Source organism: Ictidomys tridecemlineatus, chromosome 9 (genome assembly GCF_052094955.1).
Source record: "Ictidomys tridecemlineatus isolate mIctTri1 chromosome 9, mIctTri1.hap1, whole genome shotgun sequence".
NCBI classification, from domain to species: domain Eukaryota; kingdom Metazoa; phylum Chordata; class Mammalia; order Rodentia; family Sciuridae; genus Ictidomys; species Ictidomys tridecemlineatus.
The window spans coordinates 17,529,781-17,545,750 of NC_135485.1; the positions used below are offsets into that span (position 1 = coordinate 17,529,781).

A 15,970-nucleotide genomic window follows, 5' to 3' on the forward strand; every position below is an offset into this window, starting at 1 on the left:
CTTCAGAAAGGAGTTCTTTGCTCTTGTCCCTAGCAAGTGTGAGGCCAGCTGCCAGCACTTTGGAAGGGAGGAGAGCAAATAGGGTCTCACTGTGGGGACTACAGACTTGAACCTGTTGTTTTCATTACTGCATGTTACCTGTCCCTGTGCGGTGCCTAATCTCTGGCTCCTCTTCATTAGATGAGGGACCTCATGCCTTGCCCGGTGGGGGATGGGGTCTCATCAACTTGCTCCTTTTGTGACCTGCTCACCCGTGTTGAACTCGGAATGCCTCGCTTTCCAAGACACCTGGCCCCTCCACCTCCTGAGCGTTTCCAGAACCTGGCAGTACTTTCTGTAGATTCCTCCCACCACCAGCTTAAATTTCACTATTATTTTAATGCCGTGCCAAGTCAGTTACCATTTGTTTATTCTCTTTTGAGCTTTCAAAATGTAGCTGACAGTTCTTCACCAATGTCATCTCCTCTTTCATTTTCTTTGTCCTTTGAGGTTTAAACCTTTTTTTTTTTTTATGTCTTTGCTGTCTTTTCCTAGGGTTTAAGATGCCATATATAACCCAAACCAACACCTCTGCTTTTTTTCACTTAGTTTTATCTCAAAAGCTCCCCCCACACACTAAGTATCAAAAACTGTTGCAATATAAGCTAAGTATCACCAACGCAATATAATCTCTTACCTCCAAAATAAGCTAGAAATTTTTTTTTTGATGGATACTTGGATCTTTTTAATGGATACCTCATTGTGTCTGACTGTTAACCTGTGACTGGAAATGTAGGCTGAGCCAATATTTTATTATTATAAACAATATTAAAATAAACATCTTTTTACAGAAAGTTTTGTCTTTGATAATTTCCTCTAGATCTATTTCTGGAATAATATGGTCATTTTTTAAAAAAAAAATTGATTTCCCCCCTCCAAAAAAAAAGACACAATAGCTATGGGATGCATCCCATAATCACCAGCGGCACTGACTCTCCAAGATCTCCACCATTGATGTCTCGCTATTGTTTTAAATGTCACTACATTTTTTCATGCATTTACTGTTCACATTTAACTCCTGCCGGTTGCCCTGAACCAGGCTCATCTTCTTTCGTTGGGTTATTTCTTATGTGTATGAACTTTTCGTCTGTTAAAGATACATTTTGGCCAAGTTTTCCAAAACCATTTCCCATGTTTTTATTTGTTGGGTTTCATTGCTTGTTTCTGACATTTCTCAGATAAATAATTTTCATACTAGGATATAATCGAAATGATCACCCTTTTCCTTTGTGCTTAGAAGCCTTCCTATCCCATGACCAGATACATGTTATTCTAGATGTTCTCCTTGAAAATAAGCTTTGAATTCTCTCCATGTTACTGTTTATCCTCTGAAGTACAGTTGGTATCTTTTCTCCCCGTCACCTAGCCAGGTGACTCTGTACCACTGACGCAGAATTTTTCTGTCCTTTAAGTAATGTGTAATGTAATTGTGACCATGTTCTAAACTCTCATCGTTCACAAAGTCTGTGTCCTGGGGTATTTTGACCCCATTGATCTGTTGATTCTCACTCCAGAACATCCTATTTTGATTATCATTACTGCTATAGAACTTTATAGTATCAACCAGATGCTGTTTCTTCCTCTCTTTCTTTTTTTTTCCCCCTAGCTCTTCCACTCTATTTATTATTCAAGATGAACTTTGGGATACTTGGTCAAATTTCCAGGAAACTACAGGAGCAACATGATTTCCATTAGAATTACATTAAATATGCACACTCATTTGAGAAGCACTGAGGAGCTGACAGTATGCCGTCCTCCCTCTAGGACCATGACACCTTTTCCATACACACAGGTCCTCGTTTCCATCTCCTGCTTGGTTTTATTGTTTTCCTCGTATCGCATCTGCATCATTTCTCAATAAGTTTACTCCTGGACATTTGATATGTGGATGCTATTCTGAGTGAATTTTACTTGCATATATTCTAACTGGTTATCACCACTATATCAGAAAGGTATTGATTTTCATGTATTTGTTTTATATTAAATCAACTAACACAATTATCGCTATTTCTAATAATTTTTCAGTTTTTCTAAGTATCTTTGCTTCCCTATGGAACCTATGATTCCACCTGATGATGTGAAAATGTTCATCCCCTCTTTCCTGTATCTCCCCCATACAGTAGTTGGTTGGCAGGAGCAGAACTGTGGACAACACTGTCCGGACCCTGATCTTAATGAAAACACCTTCACAATGAGAATGATAATTACTGATCTTACCCAGTGCTTTCTGGATATTAATCATTCTGCCAAGAGAGTCAGCACTGTTATTTCCTGTAATTCTTATAAGCATTCCAAGAAAAATATAAAATTGTGATCCCATTTTAAAGATAAGGAAACTGAAGCTTTAGTGTGGGAGTATATTGAAAGTGGCCCAATGGGTCCATGGCAGAGTTAAATCCTCGTTGGTTTTCCTCCAGAGCTCAGACTCATAAATAGTATATTTTAGTATTTCAATGTCCTATGCATTGGTGACAGGAGTTTTTAAAGATGACTGTGAGGGTTTTTGTGTGTTTCTTGTTTCTGTTGGATCTTTTGTTTGTTTGATTGATTGCTTGAATTGAGAAAGGAGATGAGAGAGAGAAGAGAAGGTTGATTCTAAGCAAACACAACCTAGACACAAAGCATAGATTAATGATGCAAGAAAAGTACAACATAAGATGCTGGCCCACAGTTCAAGATCAATTATAAACCAAAAAAGAAAAAGAATGCATCTAAGAATTTTAATATTATCCCCACAAAAAAATAAAGCTGTATCATCTCACCACTTGACCACTTCAGTTTCCAGATTTTCTCATGAAAGTATTTGGGTGTCATTAGTGCAGATCTTTGTTTCATGAATATTTACATAAAGAGTGAGGTTAAGGTGATTTGTGCTGTTTAAGTCATGTCTCTGCTGAGACGGGAAAGATGGTGTGCCTCCTTTTCCACTGTGTGTGTGTGTGTGTGTGTGTGGAGGGGGAAGGGATCCAGCAATGCTAAAAATAAAGTCTTTTAGAGTGTTACACAAAATTATGTATTTCTGCAGCATATGCCTGGATTACTGACTGTGTAATAGCCCTGTTGGACTCCCACCACAGCAAGAAGCCCAGGCCTCAAGCATTATGATCAGCTCAGGAAGCATGAACATCTTGCTTTTCCACCAACAATTTCTTTGTTGGGGTTGGAAGGAGAAGCTGTTCCTTAGAAATAATTACATAAAATTTTTTAGCTTTAAATGCCACTCTTTTAAGAGGGGGACAATTGATGGAAGCTAATTAGGTATCTGTGTAAGAACCCAATTTTGTACAACCTTTAGGGAAAACTTACCTTTGACCAGTGAACAGAGAGGCAGCTCAATCTGAGCAAAATAGCACAGGATTGCCTCATACCCACATTCTAATCCTGGCCCTGCCAGGCCAGGCTTTTAACCTACCACCTCTCTGTCTGTTCATCTGATGCCTGGTACTCGTAACATTGCTGCCATTTCCTTTGTAGGGCATCCACGAGTTTGGAAAAGGATTATAAATGGAAAAGGGCTTTTGAAAACCGAAATACTCTTGACATGTGTAAGGAAAGATCCAACAGTTTTCAGCACACTCCCTAAAGAGCAGTCATATTTATTGCTCACCCGAACTCCTCTGAAAAAGACAAACAGTCATCAACGGTAATAGAGTTCTGCAGAGAGCCAGCCGGTTTCCATTTCAATTCAAAGCCCTCAAGGCAGCCCACTTTCAGTCCAGGCTCTGCCCCTGATTGCCGGGCACATTTGTCTGTTTCCCCAATATATGCGGTGAGCATTTTAAAAGATCACAGTCTCCTATCAGGTGGTGATCATCAGAATTTAAAGGCTACAGGAGGAATGACCTATTTACATGGACTTCATGAGCATGCAGGAGAGGGACGCCACGTGGTCCCAGGACGACTTGGTAACTCAGGCTTTGGGTCACCACGTGGCTCCTGCTTCCCCTCAGTCCCTTTGGCCAGTCATTTCTTTTTACACTGTATAGTGGCTCTGTGTACTGGGGACTGGGCTTAAATTGAGCTTGAGACAGGGGCCACGGAATGATTGAGTAGTGAATTAGATAGAAAACTGCAGCTCTTTTGCCCTCAGTGAGAGAATCGCCACATTCAACCAGCTGCTACAATTTGAGTATTTCTCACTTCTTCTGACATTTTTTTTTCAACGGGGGAATTTGATGTAAAACATATCTGTCTCCTTAGATACTCAAGAGCTGCCTTTTTTCCTCAGCCTTCTTTTAAAATCAGCCTTCCACATCTCGGATGCTCCTTAGACATCATCACCAAGGATTGTGGCCTCGGCGAATTGATGCTTGGGAAAGCCAGGAGAGGGTGGGCCTCGGACCCGCCCAAGGTTCGCAGGAAGCAGGCAGAGCTGAAAGCCAAAAAAGAGGCACACAGAGGGATAAAAGCCGAACGTGACAGGCAAAGATGCCACAGGGAGCAATGAGCTCTCAGAGGGACTGCTTGGGTTTGACACAAAACCGTTCCTGTCCTCAGATGTAACCAAAATGGAGTCACACTGGAAAAGTGTAAAATCCCTGGATGGTTGATCTGCATGTGTTCATTCATGCATGGGCACAACTGGGTGTTCCAGGGGGTGAGGACACGGGTTACACATGGCAGACTCCATCTCAAGGCACGTGGTGGCTCCAGTCCACTCTGACCCTGGAATTGCTCTCAGTCCCCAAAGAAATAGGCAAAAGAATGCCATTCGAGTTCTGGCCTTCAGGATTGACCCAGAGCTCTGGTCCAGATAGAAAAAAGAGTACTGCAGGTATATGTTCTTAATCTAAAATGCTTGGGATCAGGAATGTTTTAGAGTTGGGTATTTGTTTTGGATTTTAGAATATTTTCATGTACACAATATATCTTGAGATGAAACCCAAGCCTAAATGTGAAATTCATTTATTTTTCATATACCCCTTATGACATAGGCTGGAGGTAATTTTATATTCTCTCACATATGTATATGATATGAGATATATGAGACAGATATATATATATATATATATATATATATATATATATCTCAATGATTAAGCATTAATCAGTGATTAAGCATCCCTGAGCCACATCCTCAGCCCTTTTAATTTTTTAATTTTGAGTGGGGTCTCCCTAAGATGCTTAGGGCCTGGCTAAGTTGCTGAGGCTGTCTTCGAACTTTTGATCCTCTTTGAATAGTGGTGCTCGCTGCTGAGATTCCAGGAGAGTGCCACGGTGCCCAGCACAATATTTTTAATAATGCTTCATAGAAAAAAAATTTTCCGTTGTAAAATCTTCTACTTGTGGTTTCATGATGGCACTCAAAAAAATTGTGGGTTCTGGAGCATTTTGGATTGCAGGTTTTCGTGGGGTCTCACCCTCTAGAGGGGAAATATCAAATGATTTGGTGGCCTCTCTAGTGATGTACAACTACAGACATAAACCTACATGTATGGACTAGTTAGGGACAGGCAAATCGTTCTGCAAGGTCCCTTCATAGTCTGATGCCCCTTCCCGTCCCCACCAAACACAATCAGCCACTCATTGTTCTTCAAACACGTGCCACATGTTTCCTTCTCCAGGTCTTTGCCTGCAAGGCTCCCGCTGCCCAGCATGCCTTTACACCATCTCACCAGCTTAGAAGCCCTGTTCTGTCCCCTAAGGGCCAAGGCAGCCCTTTTCAGGGTGAAAATGCACAATGAGATGTCATCTCAAGCCCCTGCCAGTCCTTGAGTCGATGCGACCTGAGTCCAAGAAGTACCTCAAACGGTCCACCTTCCCCACCCGAGGCCATCTTGATTCCCCAAGGCCTTCTTTCTCTTGTGTCTCTGAGCCTCCCACATGCTTCTACGGCTATTCAAACCCTTAATGTGCTAAATTATAATTAGTTGTTCATTAGTCATTTATTAGTTTATCCTTCCGAGTAGAATGGGTACGACTCAAGGTCAGAGCCTGCATCTTATTTCATTTTTATTCTATTTGTTAAAGAGTTACATGACCATAACTACATGCCAACCACTCTTCCAAGTGCATTAGGTGCGCTTATTTATTACTCCTGACACCTCTATGAGACAGGGACTATCGTCCCTGTGCCCATAAGAGAACTGAGACACAGGGAGCTTTAGTAATATACTTCCAGGAGCTGAAGTAATGTACTTCCAACTCAGCAGTCAGTGAGTGACCCGTGACATTCAGGCTTTGAACTGCAATGCTTTGCTGTCCTTCACCTGTCCATGGTCCCGCAAGGAGCAGCCCAGAGCTCTAGTATATAAAATGTGGAGCTCCGTAAATGAGTATGAACATTAAATGAATGAGCAGCTCATGGGGGCTGTGAGCCCCGAGTCCATCCTCCTGAAAAGTTCCCAGCTAGAGAAGGTAGGGGCCATGGGAAGATTTGGAAAAGGTTCAAAGAAATTCAAGAAGATGGAAATGAAGAATTACACCTACGGGTTTAGGCTGCTCAGCCTTGAGAAGCAAAAACTGAAGACTGGTTTCATAATGATCTTTAAGGCCAGGAAGGCTGATTCCTGAGGACAGTGACTGAGCTGTTTTTCTCCACCTCCAGGGAGGATGGAAGAGCGGAACCAGTTCTCAGCCACAACGGGCACAGTTACAATCCTCCACGAGGAAACATTTCCCTAGCCTAAGAATCGTTTGTTAGGCCCAGCCATGAGTTATGGAGAGAGGCGATATGAGGTGATCCATCTTCAGCTGTGGACTTGCATCTGCTCAGAGTGAGGAGCATGTGGGATGAAGCAAACAATCCCAAGGTCTCTCCCAGTCTTATGAATCTATAATATTTGAATCGAAGACATATATCAAATACTTCACCTTCCCTGAGCCCATGAATGAATAAATGAAGGATTGGGTCCCGCACTTACAGGCAACAATAAAAAAAGTGACAACGAGCCATAAGACAAGGGGCCTTCTCAGAAGATATCGTTGTGCCAGAAATGTAACAATGGATGAAGAACAGGACTTGCTCCCTGATCAATGTGGGCTCCTGCCGCTTCTACACTCAGGTCAACCCTGCGGGCTCCATTACACACTGGATCTGAAGTTCCAGCGGTGCTGATTTGGGCCACTGTCACCATTTACTCACTTGGTGGCTGGCAGAATCTTGAAGCAGATGTTGATGAACATGAAGCCAACTCAGAGCATGAACCACTCTCAGTGCCCAAGAGGAAGCACTTCCAACATGGCGGAAACACTCCTTCCCTAAGAACAGGAAGCAGCACCCAACCTTATCTTCCTTTCCCCATGAACACGGAAACACAAAATGGCGATGAGATTGGGAATTTGGGAAGGAAGGTCGAGAATACAGAACACTCTTTTTATATATGTTATCATTTCAAAATAGGACTCTGCTTTATTTTTGGTTGATAGCGCTAAAACCTTACATGGGTCAATTTTCTACAGTGGGCAAAGTTTCTTTCAAGCACTCATTACTTCATTGAATTCTTACCTAGCAGAGGGATATTTGTTTTTGTCATCTTAGAGAGGAGGAAATAGCTCAGAGGGGTGAGGGACTTCCCTGAGGACCCATAGATGTCCAACTCAGCCCCCGATTCCAATTTGTTCATTTCTGGTGTACTTGTGCTGCACACAGACCTGTTGGGCCCTGGCTAGGAGGCCTCCCCCACACCTGCTGGGAACTATGGAGATGGCTGGCCACACCTCGAGAAGCTCAGCTGCTCCTGGAGTCTTGGGATACCTGGGAAAAAAGAGCCTATTCTATCTGCCTTGAAGAGGAATTGTCCACCATCAGCAAGAGCCTGCCTTCTAATTCAGATTTTCCATGCTTGCAAAATTCTGTTCTTCCTGAAAGATGGGCCTCACATGTCAGCTACTCTGTCCCAAAACTCCAAGGGGATGGACATAATCCTAGTGAGGTTATAAGCTCTCGATCCAGGCAGCTTGGGTCCAGTCCTACATATTAGTTAAGTGACCTTACTTTCTATGAAATTGTCTATTCTGCAAAATGGGGAAGGAACCAGCATCTCGACTTCATGAGTTAATGTAGGGAAAGAGTTTGAAACCACTCTTGGCACAGGAAACAAAATTTTTGATATTACTTTCTCTGAGTCTTCACAGGGCTTTGTTTATCATCTGAGTATAACATGCTGTACATTAATGCCATTTATTACAACTCTCTTTTGCTATTTGGTTGGTTATGACCCACCCCATCTTGAGTTCATATAGCACATCTCCTCCAATGATCTTTTCTCTGATGGTGGCACCCATCTCCAGCTGGTCATGCTAAAGAGAAACCCAGGAGTCCTTTGACTACTCCTACACCCTCTTCCATGCAATCACCAAGTGAGCCTAGTATGTTCTAGATACTTCTGGAACCCACCCCTTTGCCTCCATCTTGTTTCCATACTCCATCCAGCCCTCACTTGGAGTCATGAAGCAGCTTAACTGGATTTCTTGCCTCTAGTCTTGTTGTATCCCAATTTATCCTCCACACTGAGGCTGGAATAATCTTTCCAGAAGACAAGTTTGATTCCTGTGTCCTGTCTCTGGTTAAAACCCATTTCTGACTCTCCTCTGCCAGGCTGAGCTCTTTGGTCTGGCCCTGCAGGACTTGTCTCCTGCCTGTTTCTTTAAACTTATCACCACCACCCGGCCTCACTCTGAATGGCCACAGCAGGACACCTGGCTGTTTCTTCAAAACATGTGCTACTGCTCTTCTCCCTTCTGCCTCTGCATGTTCTCTCCCTTGGACTTAAGCATCATCCAGGTTCTTTGTCTGACTTAACTTCTTTTTGAAACTTCTTAACTTCTTTTTGAAAATTAGTATTACCTCCTCTAAGCACTTCCCAAGACCAGCCTGGAGGCTAACTCTCAGTGCTCCCAGGATACAGGATTCTCCCCAATTCTACCATTCATTGTGTTTCCCCCATGGAAGGGCAATGCCTCCCAGGATTTCTCATCCTTGAGAGCACAGATATACTTTGCACATAGTAGGTGCTCAAAACACACGACCTCCTGATCCCATGAAATAGATAAGTGGGAGATACTTGCTGACACAATGTCATGATGAGCGCTAAACAGTACATATTAAAGTACTCTCCTGAACACTTTCCACAAATTAATTCATAGAATCACCCCAACAACCTCCTACTGAATAGCTGCTATACCTATCCCCACTCTATAGGTAAGAAAACCAAAGAACAGAGAGGCTCTAAAACGTTACCCATGTTCTACGGTGGGTAACTGGGGACACCAAGGCTAGAACTCAGACGACTGGCATGATTTCCTGGACATGCCTTATCACCTGTCCAGAGAGAGGTATTGTAGTAAGGAGAGATATCTAAACAGACACAAATACTCTACTTCTGATTTCACAGATGAGAAAGTGGAGGCACAGGAAGGAATTTATATCCAAGCGGAACAGGGAAGAGAAGGAAGACCAAACTAAGAAGGAAGACCATAATCCCTGCTGCCCTCTGCAGAGCCTGGAACTTGGGGAGCTACTTATCCTCCCTTTTCAATTGCAAAACCAAGACCTCAGGGCCAGAGCCTGCCAGCACTTCTTACAGATCAAATATGCAATTCCATTCTGCTCAGCAAACATTCATCCAAGGTTTATCAGTGCCAGGTCTGTGATGCACCTCTGCCCTTGAGGAATTTATCTTCCTGTGGGGAGACAGGCACACATAGACAGTATTGATAGATGAGTTCAAAATGGCCACACAGTGGTGACATGGATTATTTTAAAGCCAGTGGCGGTGACGCACACCTATAGTACCAGCTCCTTGGGACATTGAGGTGGTAGGGTCATTTGATCCCAACAGTTCAAGGCTAGCCTGGGCAACACAGTGAGACCCTAGTTCAAAAACTAAACTAAAATAAATCAAAGGCGCCAGCCCAAGATAAAACACTAGCCAGAAATGAGTCCTCAGCCCTTCCGTGTTCTCCAGCTGAAAATCGCCCAGATCAATGAAGCATTATCAGGGCTCACCCAGGCAGAGTCACCTCCATTTACAAGTGAAGAAGTGACACGTGGATTGAGGAGTTTGCCATGGGCACAGGGTTACCTAGAGGCATAAGCCACTGCCCTCTGTGCTCCAGAGCTTCTCTAGAAGAGATACAAGCAGTGACCTGGACACCACTACGTCTTGAAGAAGAAGTAAGCAAGCAAGGCATTTTTCCCCACTCCCAATTTACTAAAAAAAAAAAAAAATTAAAAAATGAGGACAACCAGGGGAACTTCTCAAGGACGAATGTCATCACGTCATTATGAGTGGAGAGAGTCAAAATGTACATGGTCAAAAAATAACATAAAATATACTCAGAGCCTGCCGAACAAGAGCACAGACTCCAGGGTCAGGCCGAATGGGTCCATTCGGCATCTCAGTGGTCATGTGACCTTGCACCTGTTCCTTGACACCACCGAGCCTCAGTTTCCCCATCTGTACAATGGGAACAAAAAGTACCTGCCAGAGAACTCGGAAGAAATTTTAAGTTTTGCTTAGAGCCTGGTCTAGAGCGAGGGTTAAAAAGATAAACTATCAAAAACATTTTATTAAAGTCTTAATGATTCAGAGATTGATTATTCCATTAGAAGATCATCATGCTTTTTCCCTGCCTCCCGCCCGCTTCCTGCCTGCCCACGTCACAGCTGCTTGCAAGCTATTATTCCATGAGATAAAAAATGAGATGAAATTCGACTCAGATGGCCCAGTTAGAAAAGCGGAAGAGCCCAAGCCCTGGAGTCAAGCAGGCCTGAACAGAACCCCGGATGGCTTTGAGCAGGTTACGTGGCTTCACGAGCCTTCATTTCTCCATCAGTAAAATGTAGGCAATAGCGTCTGCCTTCCAGACGGCCTAGGAGGCCTGGGCTCTGTGTGGCCAAACTCAAACCCCGTAGTGCTGTGGCTGGTGAGTGCTAGGCAGGTAGGAAGTACCAGATCAGTTCTGGCAGGAAGTGCAGTATTCGGCTACACGAAAGCCTAGCATCTGTCGCAATTGAGTTTTAAATGCCTTTTACTTCCCCCATCTTCATTACTACCATGGATGGATAAAAGAAGTCACTCTCACCACACAAGCCTTTGTGTCAACTCAAGTGGGTGACTCTGTGCACATGGGGACCCAGCATAGCAGTACAGATGACGGAAGAGAGGGAAGAGTGGGCAGAACTCATGGGGGGAAGGGAGGGGAGGCAGAAGCAGCTGACACTGTAGCAACACCTGGAGACGTCCTTTCCACCCACCGCCTTGCTGTGCCAAGTGTCAGGGAGACCACAGCAGGGCCTAGGGTGCTGTCCGCTAGCTATAATGGGGAGCCTTGGTTGTCAGCATGGAAATGACAGGGGTCAGCCGGCTGCAAAGGATCATGTCCTTAGAGGCCAGTAGCACAGAGAATATTTTCATTATGAGCCTTTTGGGAAATGAATGAGCTAAAGGTCCCTGAGATGCTAACAGTGACAGGACACATGCAATTTTACATAAACATTTGGACTTGGTGTTTCTAGTTTAAATATTTTATCCACAGAGATGTCTGAGTCATCTCCTCACATCCTTCCTCCCTTCACTCTTCTTTGAAATGAAGATTATATAGAAGATGCCAACTTTCTAAAGAAAAACATAAACAAAAGACAAAAATCTAAAAGTCACATTAGCATACCATAAGATATCTTAATATTTGTTTGGACCCCTAGAGACTACTCACGTGTCATTCTCAAATTAGCATGCAGGGATTTTATTTTGTATCCCTCCCTACTTTCTAAATAATTCCCCCACCCAAAGCAGAAAGACTCCAATTTCATGCCAGGGTAGAGGAGATTTTTCTGAAGCTCTTTACTTAACATCACATTGCAGAGAACAAAACACACCTGTCAATACCAGTAGTACATTTCACTCAAATTCTATCGCTGGAGAGAGAAGAAATCTTATGAAAAGTCCCTCTCTTTTAAAAAAAAAGGGGAGAATTATTTTTTTAAAGCGATGATGAAAATCTACTCCTTCTGAACCACCATCTTTATATGAAACTTTCTGCTAGAGACAAAATAGAAATCATTGTTTCACTTTAGCCAAGACCACCCATCAGAAGGGCTCATTTTCTAGAAGGCAGCAGCATTAGAAGAAGAAGAAGAAGAAGAAGGAGAAGGAGAAGGAGAAGAAGAAGCAGCGAGCCCTGGCACTGCTTTTCAATATTGTTGTCTAATTAAATGGCAATGGAGTGGAGGCATAAAAATATGCATTAGAGGTGTGTAATGTGTAATGTGAAGAAGAGTAATCAACGCCATTCAACAGGATTTAGGAAGGGATTTCAGTTGGCAGCTTACGAGACAGCAGCATATAATTTTGCTAATTTGAAATAGGTATTGTAACGTATAAACATTACTACTTTGCATATTTTAATGAAAACTGCCTCTACGACAAAATGAATTCTTTAGCTTGAACTCTCTGCATACCACCAAGTTCCTACCTATTATGAGTTCAGCATAAATAAGGGAGGAACGCGGGCTGCATTAAAAGAATGGTCACCTCATTAAAATAGGTTAAAACCCAGCCCCTTATTCCAAGCTGCTCTAACACTGTAAAGTAAGTCTGATGACAGGTGTTGTATTAAATTTTTATATTGCAATGAACTTGTACTCGTACAAACCAAATCTGCACGTTTCCTTTTGATATACACCTGCAACTTGCTAATTCAAGGGCCTTTATTAAGGAAGTATAAATTTAGCAACATCTATAGATTTGTAAAACCCTATTAGCTTGCTTGAAAATCCACAGTAAATTCATTTGGAGTCTTATTTGCATGGTTTTTTCAAAGACACGGGAACTAATGATGACTTGTCCCAAATGGATATGTCTGCAGATAATACCGTTCTGCAAATAGACTTGTGTATATTCCTGAGACTTGAGGCTAAAAGAATTGAGAGAGATTTGGGTCCCGTCTGGATGGAGGACATGGCTTACCTGCCAGCCTGCTTCTCGCTGAAGTCCTTTTCTCCAGTCTTCTTCCAGCCTGGGAGAGCTCTCATCCATCGCTGGTGCTGCCTGCACAAACCGGGTTCGCCAGCGGCTGTGACTCTCTTTCCTTGCAAGCCTTTACCAAAGCAGCAGCGAGGGCAGTTCAGGGGCAGACTGTCATGGAAAAAATGCCATGCCAGAGGATGAGGGATCAGGCAGGAGGAAGCCACTCCAGGAAAAAAGTTAGGGTACGTGGGGCTACCCAGACAGCTGCCAACTGGCCAGGCTGAAGGACAGCTCAGCCATCCAGCATCCAGATTAGGAGCAACCACGCTTCAGGGCCAGTGGACCAGGGGTCATTCTTATGCTTCTGGTGTAAAGGTCAGAGGAGCGAATGTGAAGGCATGCTCTGTGCTGTGGAAGTGTGCATTTCTATGTGCACTTCCAGCTCCTTGCCCCGAACACACACACACACACACACACACACACACACACACACACACAGTGCAGAATCTGCATTGTTCTGCAGGGTTGCATCAGTAGGCTGGGGTATCCTAGAAGAAATAATCTACTTTACGTAGTAGCAAACACATTTCATTTGAACATATCTCCCCCACCAAAAGCACCGTATGAATCACTCAGCTGCCGGTAAACATGAATAATAGCGAACTACTTTGGGTGAAAATAGATTCATCCCTGTAGTTGAACACTGGTATCATCAATGTTCCCTGCTTTCCCCCATGTTAGTTGTTCCATGAGGCAGGCATTTCAACCTGACGGTGAACTTCAGTGCCTTTCCCAAACCAGTTTGAATGGACTCCTCCAAATCTGGAACTCAACCAAGCCAACTCCAACCAAATTATCCTGCTTTGTTACTGCTCCTCACACAGAATGTGACTGCCTTCTGCTATTCAGAACCAGGCCCAGCCCCAGAGATATAGATCTAATTGGTCTATGATAGGGCACAAGATACTGATATATTTTTTTTAAGCTCTCTGTATAGTTCCACTGAGCACCCAGGACTAGAATCACAAAATCCATCATGAATTCCTATTGAGTCATTGCCAATATCCACCCAAACAAAAAAGCTTATAATCACCCATAAGAGAGTTCCATGGGTGGTTACTTTGCCCACAATGAACCAATACCCGTCTCCCTACAATTTCTACACATGGATGTACTGCTTCTTAATCCCATAAGGAATAAGTCAGAAGCCAATTCTGTAGGACAATCCTTCAAAGATCCAGAGACCAGGGTGACCCATGCCCTCAAGCTTCTACTCAAGATTCCATTTTCCAGATTAAATATTGTTAGTTCTTTCAGCAAACTATGTAAGATGGTTTCAGGTCATTTCTCCGTCCTGATTGCCAGCCTCAAAATGTATTCTACTATCTCAAGTATTCCTCACGGTGATTGTAATATCCCTTCAGTGACCTACCATTACAAATAGAGCCAAATAATCACATGCCTTGTCTGAAAAAAAAAATCACATTATCGACCATCAGCATAATAAGAAGAGCAACCAACATTTATGGATCATGGAGCTAGGTGAACAGCACTGTGTTAATTGCTTCATTAGGGCTCATCTTGATTCTCTGAAGTCATCATCATGCTCCTGATTCACAGAGGAAGATGCCAAGGGAGATGAAGACATTGGTCTAGGTGAGAAGACCAGGAGGCACAGGGATGTGACTTGGAGGCCAGCTCCAACCTACCCGATGCCCCTTCGCTGATGCCATCAGATTCCATCGGCTGTTTTGACAATGACATCCCGCTGATCTGAAACACAATTACTACTTGGGTCGGTTCTTATCTTCAGATGATATGAGAACCTGTTTCATAGGCTGTCGTTGCTAGAAGAAGTGTGATAGTTTGGATGAGAACTATTCCCTGAGAGAAAAGGATACTCCTGTGTTAATGCAGGATGTTCAGCAGTGAAAGAATTAGGTGATAAGAGTTGAAACCTCCTAAGTCCACCCCCATTTGAATGGACTGATAGGGTGTCAGCCACAGGAGGAGGTCATGGCTGGAGGAGGTGGTCACGGGGGATGCACTCTGGCAGGGTTGTTCTTCCTGTGGCTCCCCCCCCCACCCCGCCTTCCTGCTGCCATGAACTTAGCAGCTTAACGGCTCTTCCTCCACGATGTGCTATCTCCCCTGGGACCCAGCCAATGGAGTCAGCCATCTAAGGACTGAGACTTCTGAAACCATAAGCCCCAAATAAACATTTCCTTCTCTAAGTTGTTCGTGGATATTTTGGCCACAGAGATGAAAAGTTGACTAAAACCAGCTAACCCGCTGTTACCATCCTGGTGATGATCACAAGATCATACCTTCCACCAGCCTCAAGCAAAGAAGATGAACACAAAACCCTGCCTTTCCCTGATCAGTTCTTATTTTCTTGGGAATGTGCAGATGCTTCTCAGAGGTTCTGAGGAGGTGTAAGAAAGCTATAGGAGCAACCGTCCAGAAAATTACCCCAGAGACCAGACTCAGTGGAAGCCTCACCAATCATCTGGTTCTTCCCTATCTCCTTTAAATTCTTCTCAACAGCACCCCATAAGGAAAGTGGGGAACAATTAGTTTTTCCCATTTGAATCTCACCAGCTGCACTGACATTCTTGTGGAAGGCAGCACACGAACGGTTGGGGACACAGCCTCAGGGATTAGACAGACCGAGCTTTGAGTAGCATGCTGCTCCACGCTTTTCTAACTCTGTGTCCCTGGGAAGGTTCCTGAGCTTTTCTGAACCCTGGTTTATAGTTTCCATGTCCATAAATTGAATGTATTATCATTTCAGGCACAATATGTTCACTGATATCTGGTTCCCTCTACTTTGAGGTACAAAGCAAGACTTCATTCTCTCCTACCCCTCTTAAAATTTGGCCTAATCACCTGACTTCTTTCAGTCCAGGAAACTATGGATATCATCTCCCCAAGCTAGGTCTTCATCACTAGCACTGTCGATCACCTGTTTTGCCCTGCCACAGGGATTGCAGAAGCACATGCTGGTAACACAAACCTTC

The 15,970-nt window shown here is 43.5% G+C and overlaps 1 protein-coding gene across 1 annotated transcript in view; it reads right to left on the reverse strand.

Moving 5' to 3' along the window:
• Window positions 1-15,970, reverse strand: part of Ppargc1a (PPARG coactivator 1 alpha) — a 601,407-nt gene that overhangs the window by 269,648 nt on the left and 315,789 nt on the right. Inside the window, exon 2 of the mRNA XM_078022194.1 lies at window positions 12,951-13,118. Coding sequence (XP_077878320.1) covers window positions 12,951-13,019 — 69 coding nt within the window. The 5' untranslated portion in view covers window positions 13,020-13,118. The remainder of the gene's footprint in view (window positions 1-12,950; window positions 13,119-15,970) is intronic.